This window comes from Taudactylus pleione, unplaced genomic scaffold, assembly GCF_031769625.1.
Source record: "Taudactylus pleione unplaced genomic scaffold, aTauple2 ptg000095l, whole genome shotgun sequence".
In the NCBI taxonomy this organism is placed as follows: domain Eukaryota; kingdom Metazoa; phylum Chordata; class Amphibia; order Anura; family Myobatrachidae; genus Taudactylus; species Taudactylus pleione.
In genome coordinates this window covers 31,869,943-31,889,589 of record NW_028284497.1, presented here as the reverse complement: position 1 = coordinate 31,889,589, position 19,647 = coordinate 31,869,943, and the positions used below count along the sequence as shown (strand labels likewise).

The following is a 19,647-nucleotide window of genomic DNA, read 5'->3' as shown; positions in this document are numbered from 1 at the left end:
TTATTACTTTCATTTATAGGTCACCACTACAGCGCTTCACTCTGATGTAGACCGCTTTGTAGTTCCCAGTGTCAGGAAGCAGTTATCTAGTTGACAGTACTGTTGTCTACAGTAGGGAAAAGGATGGCAGACAGAAGGGGCAGATGGACGTCAGAGTGGATAGGAGTGGGGCAGGGAGGACAGGAGGGGAGAGATGGATGAAGAAAAAAATTATTCCGGGATTGGAATCCCTCAATGGGTTACAATAAGCACTCGCCCTTTTTATGCTCAAATTAATGTCTTGCGCAGTCTGCTAGGGTTGGCCATCAATTATTTGCAACTATTGATAGTCTATTGCCAATGGCAAGTGTTTTTGTCTTATTTTAAAGTTTTTATATATGGCATTCCCGATGTCAAGGAAACATTGGTGTAGCCGGCATGGTGGCCACGGTCTGTGCATGTGCAGAACTCAACCATCGATGGCTAAACCATTGATTATTTTCTAGTTCCTGTTTTAAAACCATCAGCCATTGATGGTGCAGCGGGCAATGGCCATCACTACAGTATACCATAAAAATTTTAATTTTATGCTATACTGTTTACATTTTTTTTTTTATGTTTAATAAGTATTAAAACTGTGTTTGACCTTTTTCAATCATTAAAAAAACCTGACAATTTGAGCATTTTTTTTTTTTTAGAAATTTTAGCCAGTTAGGTGGTTAAATCATTCTTTAACATGCTAGAGTCATAGAAGGAGCCTTTTATTCCCCATAGTGCAATGTTCTCCAATTTAGAGAAATTTAATTAACAGAAGTGTTAAAATGTTGTCTTACCATAGGGTTAGTTTGCTCCATCTTTTGCTCCATTATGTCATTGTGAAACTATATACATACACCTCTCCAAAGTGTGCGTGTTGCATACTTCCCTGAATTTCAGTGAGACTCCATTATTATGAGCAGTTGATGGGACAATAAAAAAAAATTGATTTCCTGTTATGCAGATAGTGTAGCTCTATACTGCCCCAACATTTATTGCCTAGTCCTCCAAAGGATACCAGATAATACACCTAACAATTAGCCAAACAACTGAAATTGCCTAAATGCTATCTAACAAGAATAAAGGGTATTATATTCTGTAGATTATTTAATCAAAAGATTGTTTGACCATACTAGCATGCTCTCTGATAGCTAAATGAGTAACGAGTGGGAGCATGCCAGTAAAAGGTGTTTTTCTATAAGTAAGTAAATCAAATATTTACTGTGATTTATTATGGCAGTGTTCATGTAATCAGGAACCCTGCCCATTGTTTTTTGACTATTGTTTCATCATTTGGCAGCTAGTCATGGAGCTCTGAGTGTCTGCCTCTCTAAGAGACCAAAGTTAAAGCTCGGTCATGCTTGCAGTGTATGTAGAAAGAAGGATTGGGAAAATAGACTATTTGGTTAAATAAATTATTCAAATTTCAAAACATTCAAAGTATTTGCTTCTGGCAATATAGCTGCATTTAGCAGGATTGTATAATTTCCTAGCACAAGAAGCAGGTTTCTGCTGACAGAATTACTAATATAAAATACTGCTGCAAAACGGCCAGATCCGAACAGGAAATTGTGTATGTACTGCTTCATAATAAGATTAAGTATAAAGAGGTGTATAATAAATCATTTGAGACTTGCACCAACTGCAAGTATAGACCCTAATGAGTTTGATATGTTCCACTTCTTCACTGTCTGAAATGTGTAGCAGCGACTTCAGTGACATATATTTGTTTTTTGTTTTTCCTAAAACACATTTGTTATTATGTGATCCTATGAAGTTTATTCTATTCAGTATTGTCTGCCACTGAGAGTGTTTCTCTAGGATAATACGGGATGCGGTCAATATCCAGCCCGCGGGGATTCCAGCGGTAAGAATGGCGGCGGCGGCATCCTGACCGCAGGAATCCCAAAAGTAAGTAGCTGGGCTAGGGGGAGGGTTAGCGTTGGGCACCAGGGAGGGAGAATTAGGATACCTACCAACAGGTGTCTGTATCCTAACCCTATCGGGATTCTGACCGTTGACATCCCGATAATCCCATGGACCTGGATTCTCATGTGAGGTTTCAAATGTGGATTATCCCCCAAATCACATTTGAATAGTCTATTAAAGATCATTCTTCAACCTGTACTAGATGGACATACCTGTATTCTACATAGATTAAGCGATGAACCAAATCCATACTCACTAAATCAGCACAGTATCTTTAAACTGAATCCAAGGGTTTATTAAGTAGTATCTCTTTCAATGCTGGGGAACCATTTTCTTTAAATGTTTTTAAGCAAAAAACAACCTGATCTAGTTTCAAAACTAATTGCGCTTTAAATCTAGCGGCTAGATCACTGGATTAGCACCGGGAGCATATTACATTTGGACCCCTCTACATAACCTTTCTGCAGTACTGCTACTTGCAAATCCCATTTTATTTGGGTAGCATATATTAAATGAAGCCTGATATATTAATTTATTTTATTCATTTGTACCCTGTTCTCAAGACTGCATTTATAACTTATCCATATTATGTTACCTATGTATTTTCTTTTCTCGTAATGCAGATTCCACCTGAATTTGATTTCTCTGCACACAAATATTTCCCTGCCGTGAAGCTGGTATAAATGATCTACAGAGAGAAGAGATTGTAATACATTTTACATCAAGTGTTGTAGTCTATTTAATGTGTGGATGAGTGCAGGGCTTATGTGAAATGACAGTTTTGTTTTTTTATTCTTTTCATTTACTTTTCTAATGCACTGGTTACTTTTTATGTACAGCCACAAGATGTGGGCAGAGTTTGTAAATCAGCTATGTTAGATCTATTTCATGAGTGTTAAGTAAATTTTTTTTTTTCATTAAATATTTAAAATATTTTATGGATGTTTGTTGTGTTATGAGTTCCTTTTTGCCAATAGTCACTTAAGCAAAGTTCTTTGGAATATATTTATTAAACCTTCCATTCTCCAAGTTGGTAGAACAATCTCTATTCTGACTATGCCTGTCCATAATGACCAGGACACTCTATATGTAAACTCATGTAGTCTGTGTGTCAGTTTTGTGGTTGCTTTTATTTATGACATAATGAGGTACTTCAAGTCAAACTGCTTTACAGGTAACTGAAGACTGTCATCTGTAGCAAGATTATTACATTCTCTTTCGAAACTGTACTAGAAAAATAATGGAATGTGATTGTTTAGGAGGCGTTGCCTATAACAACCAGTACATTTTAGTATATATCTCCCTAGTGTTTTGTACAAGCTGCTTGCTTCTTTATGAAAAAATGAAGCCAAACACATTTAAGTCACAGTACAATCGACAACAAGATGTTAAAGACTAAAGGCCTGCACTGTTGCTGCCTCTAGGAAAGCCAATCCCACCACATTTTTTTTTTTTTGTATTCCTGGGATTTGGGATTGAAAAAATCTCAATTGTGGGATTGATTGTACAAAGATATCTGCCCCTTTCCCCTTCTTTACTTCTTCCATAAAATCTTGACCTATAAACTATTAGATCATGAAATATACCAAATATTTAGAAATCTATTAATAATGTATACATTGGCTTGTTATATTTTCTATTATATAAGCATCATAGCTATAAAACGTAAGTATGCATTGAAACTTAAAATTGAATTTAGGCACATTTGAACCTGCTCAACACAGGTGTCTTCTGCTGCAAAAACACTAATCTGTTAAAGTATTTACTATGAATCACATGGCTGCTATTCACAGCTGCTCAACCCGAAGCCTTATGGTGCCCATGAGATGCTCACTGATTTTGAACAATGGGCCTTCACCTTGTAAAGCACAGATTTTCTGAACACAATGGAAGTGAAACTTGGAAACCACCGTGGGATGAAAGCATATTTTTGTGCCAAGAACAACCTTGTCATCAGAAAACACCAAGAATGTGTAATTTGCAAGATGGAGTCCTGAAACCTTTTGAACATAAAAACATCCAATAGTGTAAAATAAAAAAATATCATTTTGAGAAGCACTATTCAGTGCAGAGGAACAGTGACATTTTGGACAAATACTAGAAACATCATTTGAAATGACATGTCTTTGCACCTGCGACACATATGCCCTATTTATAAATGTGAAGTGAATTTCTTGTCATTTTAGCTGAGCCAACAAAGCGCATATTGAGTGGCATATTAAATAGAACTTCGGATGGCTCAAATTCAGGAAAATAATTACACAAGGCCTTCCAAACTCCGGCCCATAGTCTATCAGTATTTGGTGGCAACAGATCAGTATAGAGGAATCTCAATTTAAAATTTGTAGAGGCACAAAGTGTAAGCATGTATCGAACTGTACATTTAGTCATAGGTAGGCAGTTGGTGCTAGGGGGTAACTTACTAAAGATAGTGTCTAGTTTGTAAATATAGGAAAAATTGTAGATCCTATTTAGTTTGAAGTTCCTGGTAAGAATAGAGCTGCCATCCAGGGTCAAATATGTCCTTAATTGCTGCTATACTTTTCTGTTTCCAGGTAGTGTAGTGAGAAATGGAGAGAGACGATGAAAAGGCTGGATTACCCCATAGTGGTATAAAGTTTGTAAAAGTGGGGTCTGATCCTAATTTCTTGTGTATAGCCAGCCAACCAAGCCTTAAAGGTATCATGAAATCGTAAATTCTGAAAAATGGCAATAGATATTTTAGAGCGAGGCAGGTGTAAGGCTGCAGCCGGAATATAAGGGTGGAACAGTGCTTGTTCTATCGGAGGATTAGTAAAATTTGCGAGGCCTAAGCATCAGTCAGATATATATCTGAATGCTGCAGCTAACAGAAGATTGTTAAATCTGGGAGTCCTAAACCTCCCTTAGCATTCGGTAATACAGGTTGAGTCTCCCATATCCAAAATGCTTGGGACCAGGGGTATTTTGGATAATGGAATATTCCGTATTTTGGAATATGTGCATACCATAATGAGATCTTGGGTATAGGCCCCCAATATACAAACAGAATACATTTATAAGGTGTTATATACACCTTATACACACAGCCTGCTGGTAATTTTACACAATATATTCAATCATTTTGTGGCTCAAACAATGTTTGTGTACATACATGAAAGTCATTTGTTTTATATACACCTTATACACAAAGCCTGAAGGAAATTTTATACAATATTTTTAATAATTTGTGCCTTAGACAAAGTTTGTGTACATTGAACCATCAAAAATCAAAGGTTTCATTATCTCAGTCATGCCAAAATTATTCCGTATTTCGGAATATTTGGATATGGGAGACTCAACCTGTATAAGTCTATTTCTTGCAATTCTAGGTCTTTTGCCTTTCCATACAAAAGACTGGAAAAGTTTTGTACAAATTTTAGTATCTGAAGGGGAAAGAAAAATAGGTAACATTTGCAATGAATAAGCTAATTTTGGAAAGAGCACACTTTTAATAACCGCAATAAGACCTAAAAGGGACAAGGAAGACATCCACTGTTTGGACAAACGAGCAATTTTATCAGGAACAAACGAAAAATTTGTAGCGTATATATTTTTAATAGAGGGTGTAATGTGAATCCCTAAATATTTCAGGCTTGTTTTATTTATATGAAAATTGGAGGATAATATAGGGCAGTGATGCAACAGGTCGGGCTGCGTGAGAGGGAGTACCTCGGATTTTTGAAGATTAATTTTATACCCTGCAAACAGACTAAATCGTTAGAATAGTCAAAATAGCTGGCACAGAAACATTTGGACGAGATATAAATAAAAGCATATTGTCCGCAAATAGGGACAGCTTTAGATGAACATTACATATATGCACACCGGTATATAGAGAATTCTTCCTCAGAGATTGCAAAAGGTTCCAATACTAAAGAGAATAATAAGAGAGACGGTAAACATCCCTGTCGGGTACATCTATGAATGTGGATTGGGGAAGACCTTAATTTATTAACAATAATCATCCTGGAGGATGCAAATGAGTTTAAGGTAAGAATTAAGTATATAATCTGCCTCAGGAAACCAAACCGCAACAGTGTTTCATAGAGATGATCCCAGACTACTAAATCAAAAGCCTTTTTGGCGTCTAAGGACAATAAGAGACAAAGATCATCCTCCTGAAAATCACGTACCTGTTGTAAGACTGCTAAAACTTTTGTATGTTGGAGACAGAACTTCGAAGCCATGTAAAGCCCGTCTGATCTCGATGCACCAAAGAGGAAAGCACCATCTTAAATCAATTTGCTATAATTTTGGTAAATAACTTCTAGTCCACATTTAATAATGAAATGGGTCTATAAGAGCCAGGCAAGGTGGGGTCGTGGGCAGGTTTGAAACACTATTCAGTGGAGTCAAATTTTCTCTGTGAGAAACCTCAATTCCATTGAATTGTGGTTCCGAAGAAAATTTGTTTTAGTCCCTTTAAAATAAAATCCCAAGAAACTAGGCGAGAACTGAATGGTGGTTGCAAATATGCCAAATCCTGAAAAGACATTGACATAAGTACTGAGATCTTCTGGAAAAAAAAAAGGGCAAAAAAATTTTGAGGAACTTAATTTTTATGTGTTAAATAAGCCATCCTGCAAACACAGTACCTGTTGAGGTTTGGCGGGAATGAACCATTTGGCTTCTGAGCCCAAAAAAGTTTGTATAGAAGCCTGTGTCTCTGAGACAGGGGAACTGAAACAATTACTTTGGAGGCCAGCTGGGAGTGAATGGACTCCCGCAGAGCTTCTGCCTGGATCCACCGTAAAGCCTGTGGGAAAAAAAATTTGGTCGGAAGCCATTCCCAAAAGTTTAGGGCGTAGCCTAAGGAGACAACACCTTGCACCCAAGTGTCCAATATGGTCACCAGCCTGGTATTTGAGAACAGCAGAAGCTGACCTCCTATGCTGGAATACTCCAGGTGGAGGCCCATCCTGTCATGTGGCAGGCTTTTCAGTGGGCTTGGTGGCAGGACATCTGGTAGACCAGGACTGCTTACCATGGAGCCCTGGGATGAGTAACCCTTGAAACTTGGGAGAAGCTGACCCATGGCTTTTTCTAGTGGACGAAAGGAGCTAAAATTAGATTTTCGCAACTTAGGGGCTGCTGCAAAAGGAAGAAAGGTTGTCTTTGATGCTGCCATCTTGACCACGATCTGGATCAGAGAGAATGTCCCATGAATAAGGAAGAGCCTCCAGGGCTTGCTTAGAGTCTATGACAGCAGGCCAGGAATGAAGCCAGAGGGCTCGCCTAGCAGACACCTTGGAAGTTAGGATACTCATGTCTCTTGCTGCCTTTCCGAGATAAGAGGCTGCCTCCCTGATGTGCTCCATGAAAGACAATAGCTTGTTCTTTTGGGTATCGAAGCTAAGGCCATCTGCAAGGGTGTCTGCCCAAACCCCGATGGCTTTAGCCACCCAAGTGGGCGCACGATGGCACCTGCATGGGAATAAATCTCTTTAAGGGAGATTCCAGCTTCCTAGCTGTCGGATCCTTAAAGGATGCCGTATTAGGAAGTGTTCTTGACTAGGCTGGTAATGTGAGCATCCACCAGAGGAGGAGACTCTTATTTGGCCTGATCCATAGCAGGCAGCGGATAAAAGGAGGCAATGCGCTTTGAAACCTGGAAGCGCTTATTATGGTGAGCCCATGTCTCCGCTAGAAGGTTCTCCTAGCTGCGCAGAAGGGAATTGTGCCAAAACCTTATGATGCTTGAATACCAGAGAGCTGGACTTGGTGACCTGCTCAGCATTCTAATGTGGAGGACCGCCTTAATCGGTGCCACTGCATATACTTGAGATGGTGAGAACTTCTCTATCCCAGAAGACTCCCTGTCTGAGGTATTAAACGTATCGTTCTTGTGGACAGAGAAAACCTCAGAGTCCAAATCATAATGGGCAGGGGCATATAACTATCTTGCCATGGCTGTTCTATGGCAGTAGCCTGTAAAGTACCTTGAAATGGTATAAGTGGGGGCAGCTGGATCCCTTTGGAGATACTAGCAAGGGGTGCGGGACAGGGGTTGCAAGTTTATCAACTAACTGCAACATTATCTGTGAGAGAGAGAGGTGCCCAAGCTGGTTCCTGACTGGAAGTTGTGGCTGACTGGCCCTCTTGATGTGAAGATGCGAAACACCGGACACAGACCAGCCTGAGGAGAAAGTACAGTGGTACAAGTCCTGCATTTACATAACACAGGAACACCCCCATCCCTGGGTGCCCTGCCCTTGCAAGAGATGGTACAGTTATCCACAGTAAACTATAGTGTGCAATAAAGGGGGTAGTGCAGTGAATCACCACAATATGTGGGGCTTTGCAGAAAGGGGTATTAAATGAACCCCACAACAATGAGCACTATAAGCTCTCTGCACAGAAAAAAATGACAGAAGAGCATAAAGTTAGACCGAACAGAATCAATGCAGGTAGTATATGCTCAACAATCCAATGCCCACTCAGCAGGAAGGAGCTCTCTGTGTAACCTGACCGCTGAGAAGATATACTGTACAGGGAGACCAGGACCTTGTGCTCCTCTTCGGACTATACTCCTACACCGGCTGTGACAGCCGCTACAATTCTGATCCCTGCAAGCAGGGAGCCACTCTTACCTGTCTGGCTCCGGCTCCCTGGTGTGCTGGTGAGGGTCCAGCCGTGGACGCTGACCCACTCGCCAGCACTGTGGCCGCCAGTGTCTAGCGCTGCCCAAAAATAAAAGATGAGGCTCCTTAAATGCAGCCCCCTTATGCAGTGCCATCTCCTGCAGGCTCCAAACTAAAACTGGCCTGCTAGGGATGGGGTATAGGGGAAAAAGAGCCTGAGCTCCTTTGAGAAAAAGTTAACTATTTGGTGCCTGGATGCCTACACTAGCCTATACCCACTGACTAAAGCCTGTGTTCCCTATGGAATGAAGAAAAACAATTTTCTACAAGACCATCATGCTGTTGATAAGGGCATCTGGATAACACTATCTTTTCAATATCTGTTGCAATATGTCTGAGTGGATAGCCCGCTCCCTGGAGTGCAGGATGTGCTTGCTGAGGTAATTATTCTCTGTTTTCTACTCCTGTTATTACATGTCATATCGCTGAAACATTTTGTTTTGTCCAGCAACTGAGCCTGCTTAATTGCAAGAGCTATTTGTGTCTTCCTGATGGATGATGATTGCCAATGAGGAAGCGTGGTCTGACTGAATCTGCATGGGTTTCCCCTCTAACAGAAAGTGACTGAAATAGAGCATTTAGCACTGCTCTTAATTCTAGAACCACATACCCAGGAAATAAATGAAGGGTGACAGTTCCCAGCTCTGGGGGCTGTTGTCTGTCATCACAACGGTTCCTTCAAAACGACAAAGGGGATGGTTACTGTTAGTAACACAGATGCACTGCAATAAAGAGACCCACACTTTTGGCAGATTTACTTGTAGGAAAGAACGTTATCCGTCAGTCGCCTACTTACAGATGTTACTCTTATCCGGGCTTGAGCAAGTTGTTATCTTAAAAAAAAAAAAAAAAAGGTAAAGACTCCAGAGTTTTCTTTGACTCTGTGTGCCCCATCTAAATCAATCTTGATCCAGAAAGCTTTGTGTGCGGAGACTGCTGAACTTGAAAATGTTGCACCAATTTGACCGCAGCAAGAGCTGCCTCTTCCAGCTATTCAGATGTCTCACGGTTATGTTCCACCAGTCGATAATTAAGACTTAGGTCTGCAAAGAGTAGAGCTAACCACTACCTTGTCGTTCAAAGACCAGCTTAAATTATTACACAACTTGAAAAATACTTGCCTGTGTTAAAAAAAATTGGTTCAAATTAAATTTAATATAGGTTATGAACATGGAATGCCTATACTAGTCTGTGACCATCACTTTTAATAAAGGTGCATTCTTTGGTCCAAATGCAATAACTTGCAGTTTGTTGCAAGTACTGAGACATTGACAATTTAGTCACAGGATTTAAAGATGCTAAGTTATAGTGCCAACCACTATAAGTCTTTCAGCTAAATCACCAAAATCTTACCACAAATTGCAAGCTATCACGTTTTCTTTTTGCCTACATACAGTATTTATGTAATCAAACTGGGAAACAAATGTTTCCAATGGGATGCTGCACAACACAACACAAAGCAGCTGTGCAATACCACAATAAGTACAATCAAGATTTCATAAACAAAAAAATATTTTTTATTACTTAGAAACTTGTTGGGTTCTTAGTCCTATTATGGTGTAGTAAATGAGCAGCGGTAGTGATAACCGTTCCTGGGAGTTGCATCCTGATCCCATCGGAGGAGTCTTTCACGTTTTTGAAAGACTCCTACTGAGAATCAGCCAATACACTGCGTCTCCTGAAGATATAGGACACACCAGGCTGGTGTACAGTTCGCAAAGAAATGTGAAACTTTCCATTTTTGAACAATAGGCTCTGTCAATGGTCCTCCAACTTCCAATGGAATATTGGTCCTGGCCAAGAGACTACAGCAGTTTAGTCATCCTGGAAGCAACATGTGGTCAAGTCTCTTGAGAGCAGGCTAATGCCTGACCAGCTGCTCCCATACCTTATCAATGAGACTTTAAGTTTCATTAGATTATTATTGAACATTAGGGGTAAGGTAGGGGATACATAACAGTATAGAGAGACATTCCATCAATAAACAGTGAAGTGTATTACAAACTGATTAAAATAATTTAGGAGTGCAGGCAAATCTCATTACAGAAAGTACAAAATCATTAATTGACTCCAGGACTGCCAAGGGGCATTCATTAAGGTTAAAGGGAAAAGATTAGGTACCAATTGCTGAAGTTGATGCACCCTCTGTAATACTGCTTTTATACCTAAATTCCAGGTCTGACCCAGAGGTTGGAACAGGGTTCCAAACAAGACCAGACCAGAATATTCCAGAGTCGGCTCCGTTCACATTGGAGCCGGCTCTACCGGTGTGGAAGTGGATGCTTGGAGATGATGTCACATCATCACAGAGGGGGAACTATTTACCCGGGCCCGGGAGGAGGGGCTTGAGTCTACGATTTCCTCCACTGCTCTGCCCACTACCACTGGTGATGCCTGTATAGCAGCACAGCCCAATTGCACATTGGGCAGTGAAAGTGCAGTCTCCTGGTGCGCCACTGGGCTGTGCTACGCTACTATACAGGCACAACCAGTGGTAGTGGCCAGAGGGAGAAGGTGTCCCCTGCAGCCGCCTCCCTCTCCCCTGAAGTCACCCCCCTTTTTCTGAGCACATTTTTTTTTTAAGGGGGATGGCCATGCCTTCCAGGATTTGGTTACGCCCACTGCACCTGGGTCTGCCAGAGCTTGTGCCCGCCCTGATCACATAAGGAGTCTATTTACACAAGAAGCCTCTTGTGGCATTTAAATATTGTTGCACAGCTTCTGTGCTACAGTAAACATCTATGAATCAGGACCCTAGATACAATTTAAGATCCAATGATGGCTGAGCTCCTCCACATAATATGGTTTCACTTGGTTGGTCTGAGCAACAAAACACTACAGCCATGGCCAAAAGTTTTGAGAATGACACAAGTATTGGTTTTCACAAAGTTTGCTGCTTCTGTGTTTTTAGACCTTTTTGTCAGATGTTACTATGGTATATTGAAATAAAATTACAAGCATTTCATAAGTGACAAAGGCTTTTATTGACAATTACATTAATTTTATGCAGAGTCAATATTTGCAGCTTCTTTTTTCAAGACCTCTGACAGCATGCCAGGGTGAATTGCAATCAACTTCTGGGTCACATACTGACCGATGGCCGCCCATTCTTGCCTAATCAATGCTTGGAGTTTGTCAGAATTTGTGGGTTTTTGTTTGTCCACCCGCCTCTTGAGGATTGACCACAAGTTCTCAATGGGATTAATGTCTGGGGGTTTCCTGGCCATGCACCCAAAATTTTGATGTTTTGTTCCCCGAGCCACTTAGTTATCACTTTTGCTTTATGGCAAGGTGCTCCATCATGCAGGAAAAGGCATTTTTCATCACCAATCAATATTTAAAAAAAAAAAAAAAAAAACAGCACTAGGGAGAATCTCTTAATCCCTTATTTGTGGGTGTGTAACTAATCCAATGTACACATCACTACAATAAATTAATAAATAAGTTATAAAAATGCAAATGTTTCATTAATAATTTAATAAACCAATCAATACAAAATAATAAATATATATGATAAAAAAGTAAAAAAATAAAGAATCATAAAGATTTATACATAATCATGCGTAATGTAGGTCCAATACACATTGCACAGTAATGAAGAGAATATTTTTCAGAAGCTGTTAACTTAAGCACTAAATCAGTCTGACTGAGTGCTGGTGATTATGTATCATATGAAAGCTACAGCTGGCAGTTCTTTAATATATCCTTGGTTGCAGCTGCAATAATGTTTGTTAATAATTCCGGTCAACATTTGTCCACATTAATGAGAAATAGAAATAAGTCTTCCAGGACAATTACGGAGAAATATGAATTAAACATATAAATGTGATGGATGTGGCGCTTGTAATCCACTAAACATGCTCCGGTGAGAGAGGGTGGTTATTTTATGGAGCATAAAGTATATAGCTACAGCCGCGTCTGGCTAAGCAGAAATTATCTCTACTCCAATATAATGTGTAGGAGGAGAATATTCCTTATTTGTTGTTCAAACAGGCTCCCTGATAAATTCGCTAGCAGCGGGTGCTTACAGGTGATATCATATCAGCACGCACCGCTGCAGTTGCGTGACTCAGGCGCTCCAAAGTGCCATGCTGCTCCCCCGCTATGCATGAGAGATGCTACCTTCAGCTGAAATTGAGGCTGCTCACACTGTGCTTGTCCTGTGGTAATAGAAGCACCCGCTTTGGATGCCTGCAGGGTCTCACGTAAAAAGCACAGTAATAGCCGGGCTGGAGAAAGTATCAGTGCTGCTGCAACCAGTCTCCAAAATTTCACAGAATGATCTCTAACGCGTTTCTTCCTTGATAGGGAACATCCATCACATTTATATGTTTATTTCATTTTCTCCTAATTGTCCTGGAAGAAGTTTCTGTTTCTTATAAATGTGGACAAATGTTGACGAGAATTATTAACAAACATTATTGCAGCAGCAACCAAGGATATATTAAACAACTGCCAGCTGTAACTTTCATACGATACATAATCACCAGTACTCAGTCAGTCAGACTGATTTAGTGCTTGGGTTCATAGCTTCTGAAAAATGTTCTCTGCATACTGTGCAATGTGTATTGGTCCTACATTATGCATGATTATGTATAAATCTTTGATTTATTTATTTTTTTAACTATCATATTATATTGTATTGACTGGTTTATTAAATTATTAATGGAACATTTGCATTTTTAGATTTATTTTTACTTATTAATTAATTTATTGTAGTGATGTGTACATTGGATTAGTTCCACACCCACTAATAAAGGATTAATTTTTTTTTTTTTCCAGCGCTGTTTTTTGGATATTGATTTGGGTCTTTTGCTGGCAACTTTTATCACAGCAGCTAGGCGATTCTGTTCCTCTATTTTGTATTTGTAATTTAAACCTGATTATTGTTGCATATTGGTTTCCATAGCACCATAGGTTATTTTCTCTCTCTTATTGTTAGTCACCAAACAGTTCTTGGATGGTTGGGAGAAGTTGCTCTTGGAGGATGTTTTCGTACCATTCCTTATTCATGGCTGTGTTCTTAAGCAAAATTGTGAGTGAGCCCACTCCATTGGCTGAGAAGCAACACCCACACATGAATGGTCTCAGGATGCTTTACTGTTGGCATGATACAGGACTGATGGTAGCCCTCTCCTTCTCTGGACAAGCGCTTTTCCAGGTGCCCCAAACAATCTGAAAGGGGATTCAGAGAAAATAACTTTACCCCAGTCCTCAGCAGTCCAATCCCTGTACCTTTTGAAGAAAATCAGTCTGATGTTTTCCCAGGAAAGAAGTGGCTTCTTTGCTGCTCTTCTTGACACCAGGCCATCCTCCAAAAGTCTTCACCGCACTGTGCTTGATGATGCACTCACACCTGCCTGCTAACATTCCTGTGCAAGCTCTGCACTGGTGGTGCCCCAATCCTGCAGCTGAATCAACTTTAGGAGACAGTTCTGGCGCTTGCTGGACATTCTTGGGCACCCTGAAGCCTTCTTCACAACTATTGAACCTCTCTCCTTGAAGTTCTTGATGATCCAATAAATGGTTGATTTAGGTGCAATCTTACTAGCAACAATATCCTTGCCTGTGAAGCCCTTTTTGTGCAAATCAATGATGACTGCATGTGTTTCCTTCAAGGTAACCATGGTTAACAGAGGAAGAACAATGATTTCAAGCCCCACCCTCCTTTCTATGTGTAGGCCCCTGAGATAGACATACGAAGCCATCTAGCCAATGTCTGTTTATAGGCCGGCCCCTCTTTCCTGTGAAATGCATAGATTACAAATAAGGAGTCTGATTTCCTGAAGAAACTTGAACAGATCAGGAAAATTCGGAGAGGCCGGACCACAGTCAGTCAATGAGCCCACCCCTGCCGAGTGGACTGGAGACTGAAATGTAGGAACAATAAGTTCCTGAATAATTTGGAACTTAAAAAACACTTTAGGAAAAACATAGGGCAAGTGCAACCCACAACCCCGTCCTGGTGAAATATCCAGAAGAGGGAGCCAGATGAGAACGCTCCCAATTCCGCCACTTTCCTGGCAGATGTGAACACCATAAGACAGAGTCTAGGCCATAAACCACGTATGGGCTATTAAAACCAGTGGTTCAAATTGAAGCCACAGGACAAGAAGAACCACTGCCAAATCCCAAGGAGCCCCTAGGGGGCATAAAGGGAGGCATAATTCAGAAAACATCTGGAAGGAGGGTATGGATGCCAAAGAGTGGAGCAATTCCACATCCGAACCAGACTGACAGTGCAGAGACCCGCACTGACAGGAAGGCCAGGCGGAGGGCGAGACCCAAGCCAGCTGGAAGGAATGCTAGAACTTCTGGAAAGCCTAAAGACCTGAGGATCGTAACTACAGGTACGATAGCATAAGAATTAGGTATGCCACATTTTGTGGTAGAGCCCAGCAAAAGCTGGCCTACACGCTCTAAGCATCCCAATGAAGGCAGAGCCAGCGAAGCCTTAGGACCACAGTAGGGACGCAGTCAAAGACAAACGATCCAGGGAAAGGCAAAGACCCGTAGACAACAGGTCCGGATATTGAAGCAGCAGGAACGGAGTGTTGATGGGGAGACTCCGAAAATCTAAGTACCAGTGACATCTGGGGCAAACTGGTGCCACCAGCAGGAAAGTACCTCCGTCTCGATTTAAACTTCTGAAGACCTTGAGAAAGAAGGGAGACCGGAGGAAACAGGTACCCAAAGTGGAAAGTCCCCTTTACGGACAACGCGTCACTGAAGGTTGCTTCAGTACCTCTAGTTCCGGACCCTAACACCGGCAGTGTGCAATAGAGTCAGAAGGCCATGAGGACCACCTCTGGGAGGCCCCCTCTGGTCACTAGGAGTTGAAACCTCTCTTGGCGAGACCAGTCCCCCGGAATGCACGTTGTGACGGTTGAGGAAGTCCGCTTACCAATGAGAACTCCCGGAACGAACACTGCAGAGAAGGCCAGGAGGAGACTCTTGGACTATGTCAGAATGTGTGACATTCCTGTCATTACTACCCAACTACAAGTGTCTACTAGATGTAACCCACCGTTGTAACGTTATCGGACTTAACCTTCACCGGTTTACTGTGAAGTATGTGTTAGGCCAGAACAAGGGCCCAAGACAGCTTAACGTTCCAAAAAATTAATTGGCAGGGCGAAAATCGCCAGACGTCCAACTGCCCCAAAAGGGGTGCGGACCAGTCACTGCGCCCCAGAGACTGGCGTCCTTTGTAAGGATTACCCTAGTTGAGATGGCCATAGCCACCTAGATACCTCCGGAGAGAGCATTATCGTCTGAACTGTGATCCGATGGAGAAACTCGTTCCATCTAGAGAGAATGTTTGTGCAAAGGCCTGGAATGGAACTGAGCATATTCCACTGTACTGAAGATAGACACCCTGGAGTCCAGAACCTGCCTTGCAGAGTGTAAAGACACTTCGATTGCGGAGACATCCGCGCACTCGTAGATGAAGAGTGGAGTTCTCGTCTGACGTCAGAAGGATTCTCAGATTCTGAAAATCCAGCAGGGCTCCCCGATGAATCATACCCTGTGAGGGATTCAGGGAGGACTTTTTCCGAATTGATTAACCATTTGTGCTTGTGAAGGAAAGTAATGGTTAACATGAAATGGCTTCAAAGTATCTTGGTGATCCTTCTAAGAGCAGGAGGCCGTACAGATACTGAAGCAGTCGGATACATTGAACAGGTGGGCTGTTCTGGTAAACCCCTGTGGGGCTGTAAACAGTCCAAAGGGCAGAGCCCGAAAATTGTAAGTATTGCTGTGGCACAGCAAACTTGAGCTAACACTGATGAGAGGGCTCTATAGGTACTGGTAGGTAAGTGACATAAATATTCAGCGATATAAAGTCCCCAGGTTCCAAATCTCAGAAGATGTAGAGTAGGGGTTTCCTCCTGAGCCCAGGCACCTTTAGGAACTGGTTCAGGGATTTGAGACAGAGGATAGGCCAATGAGGAGCATTCGGCCACTGCACCAGAAAGAAAGTAGAATAACCAGTCCCTCGCTGAGATAGTGGGGCTGGCATAAAGAGCTCTGCTTACCGCAAGGACTGTATAGCTTTTTGGATCTGTCAGGCCCTGCACGGGTCCAAAGAAGGGCCTGTGTAACAAAACATGTGAGGAGACCATCCGAGCAATGAGAGGGTGTACCCGTGAGAGACTACCAGCACTGGTCGAACTGAAAAAGTCAGTATCTCACTCTGGAATCCCCCAGATGAAGACCTGTCCCATGAGGCTGAAGGTTTATCCTTAGGTTAAGAAGCAGAGTATAGGTCTGCTTGGTACCAGGTATGGCAGCCCTTGTGGAGGCTGACAGCCTAGGGAAAAAAACATGCCTTTAGGCTTACCCTGAGGACAAAAATACTGAACAGATTTAGTCCGAGGCCTCGTATAACTGAAGGCGGAAATTTTGCCGTTAGTGATACTGCCAATGTTGCTACAATCTTGTCAAAGTCAGGACCAAACAAGATATTCCCAATATATGGTAGCTACAGCTCTGCTTTCCAAAAGCGCAGCCATAGGGTATGGCGGCGGATGCAGTCGCAGCCGAAACCTTGAAGGTTGGGAGACTGGCCTCCAACGTAGTTACTCCCACATATGAAAACTGCATATCTTATGTGAGCGACATTTGATCCCTAGAAGTGTTGGAGGGAAAAGGCTTCACAAATGCATCAGCCCAGTATGTAATAGCAGCCAACCAGGCGATAGCCATGGTAGGACGGGCAACAGCCCCTGAAAGCATGTATATTGATTTCAGGCAAAGGTACCATCTACGGATCCGTAGAATCCGTCCGGCCAGGAATGGGAGACGTAGTAACGCTCATAATCAAACGAGTAACATGAAAATCCACCCCAGGAGGTGATTTGATGACCCTCGGGAAATGTGAAACATGAGGCCAAACGCTTTTGCGATAGCCAGACTCCCGCCATGATATCCACCCACTGGTCAGAGACGGGGAACACAGCCGACGACACGTTAATGCTTAAACTGAAGGTGTTTGATCTAGGTGCAGGTTCGACATTCTCTAACTAGGAAAGACCTGACTGGCAGCACCAAAGCAGGGATAAGAATAATACATGACGTAGGCTCCCCCTCATGTAAGAGGGAAGGCGCCCGATACATCATCCAGTTCACCCTATGTTAGACGGCAGAGGAAACTGGGAAGTAACCACAGGGTGTTTCTTATGCCATTTCGTAGAAACTACATCCACCTAGGGAGGTAATCCCTGCAAGGGAAATGACAGACTGTTGTGGTACCAGAGGGACTTTCATATTCTGTGAAAAACCCCGGCAGGAAGTGATAATCTGTGTCACAGGAGTAAACCGTAATAAACTGCGAGATACCCTGAAACGAAAAGGCGGTATGTTGAAACAACCCCAAGGGAGTTAAAACAATGGGGGCCGTCTGGCGATCCGCAATGGAAGGCAGGATCCTGAGAAACAAACCGCACAAGGGGGTCGTGTAAGGGGCCCGGCCCCAGTTGGCGCCGCATACATAACCCTTTGAGTCAAATCCTCCGCACTACCTGCATTGCATGACTTGCAGGATAGCAAAAATGGGTGTAGTATCATGCTCTATCTCCTAGTTAGACCTAACTGACTAACCATCTTCACGGAAATATTAAGCAGCGCTATACTGGTCCTGACTGACACGAAGATTAGCTGCAGGGACCCATTTTCAGAGTATGCAACACACAGTTCCACCTAAGATATGGCAACATGCAGCACGCAACAGTATGTGACAAACCTCACAAATATTGAAAAGTATATATATGTGAGGTCTCAGAACCACCCCAAGTACACCTGTATTAGGGCAGATTGTAAAGAAAAGGGATAGATATACACTGACAGGTGAGAGAAAAAGCACAGACAGTCAGCACTAGCATAAGTTACATACAATGCAGAAATATATACATAAACATTACATATAATATACTGCAAATGACACTACATTCAACTGCCCAGATTCAGTGTCTGGGAAGGCTATAGCGCTGTGTACACATACCCAAACGGTGCGGTACGCAGGGGGACTGGACCAGCTGCCATCCTAGGAGTTCTCTGCACCATAGCATTAAAATGGCCACCTGGAGACCTCAGAGGAAGCGTGGCCCGCGGCGGAAGCAGCTCAGCGACGCCAGACTATACCATTGAAAGGCACGCTGAGCTGAATGGAGGAGCCGTTACAACAGGGAAGGCTGCCTCCCCTGGCCGGCTATTAACCCCCAGGACGCCGACTCCCCGCGCCGATCTTGAAGTACCTGGTGGTCTAGTGTACACGTGGGGTATGGGGGGGGCCCGCCGCCACTGTCAGCGCCTCCGGTCTGTCCCCAGAGACCGGAGGCATCGGACTGCATTGTCAATGCGCGGATCTCTGCAAGCGGTGACTCGCGACCTTACCTGCTCCCCGTCGATCCGGCAGCAGTCCTGGGCGCCCGCAGAGTCCGGCTAGTATAGACTCTGGGGTCTGTTAAATTTGTAAATACCTTTTAATACATTCCTGCCTATAAACCTCTAAGATTCACTTGCCTAGAACCTCTAAGACAAAACCTGCCTGTACCTTCTAAAACCACAAGATGTCGCTATTTTTATTATACCATTTAATGAAATACCAAGACAGTTGAATAGCGGTCCGAAGCGCTAAAGATTATTATTCAGGTAAAAGTACAGATGTTACAACGCTATGATCTAATAATGAGTGCAAATAAATTGTACAAACATTAGGTCATAAGGTACAGTTAAAATACATGAAACAGTTATTAAAGATCAAAATACAATGAGCAATATCAGACAGAGAGAGAGAGAGACACATTAAAATACAATGAGAGATATATCAATGTCTGCTGAGAGCACATGTTCAAGATGGCTGGTGATGGAGTGTGTGTGTGTGTGTTTGTTTGTGTGTGAGGGGGGGTTGGGAATGCTTCCTGCCCTATTGTCCAAACCGCATGGTCTACAAACAAACTCCATTATGAAGCTACCTCATTGAAATCTCCCATAATGCCATAGTTAATTAAATATGCACGCTGGATATCATATGCCAACA

The 19,647-nt window shown here is 42.3% G+C and overlaps 1 protein-coding gene across 3 annotated transcripts in view; it reads left to right on the top strand.

Annotated features, from left to right (window-relative positions):
- The window catches only part of NAA35 (N-alpha-acetyltransferase 35, NatC auxiliary subunit), a 104,218-nt gene extending 101,287 nt beyond the window's left edge, over positions 1-2,931 (top strand). For 2 of the 3 annotated variants that reach the window (XM_088470091.1, XM_088470089.1), the window contains one exon: positions 2,568-2,930. In XM_088470091.1, the coding sequence (XP_088326217.1) occupies positions 2,568-2,627 (60 nt within the window). In that variant the 3' untranslated portion in view covers positions 2,628-2,930. Of the gene's footprint in view, positions 1-2,567 lie in introns of all 3 variants that reach the window. The other variant, XM_088470090.1, reaches the window with a different exon arrangement.
- Positions 2,932-19,647: the final 16,716 nt, after the last annotated feature.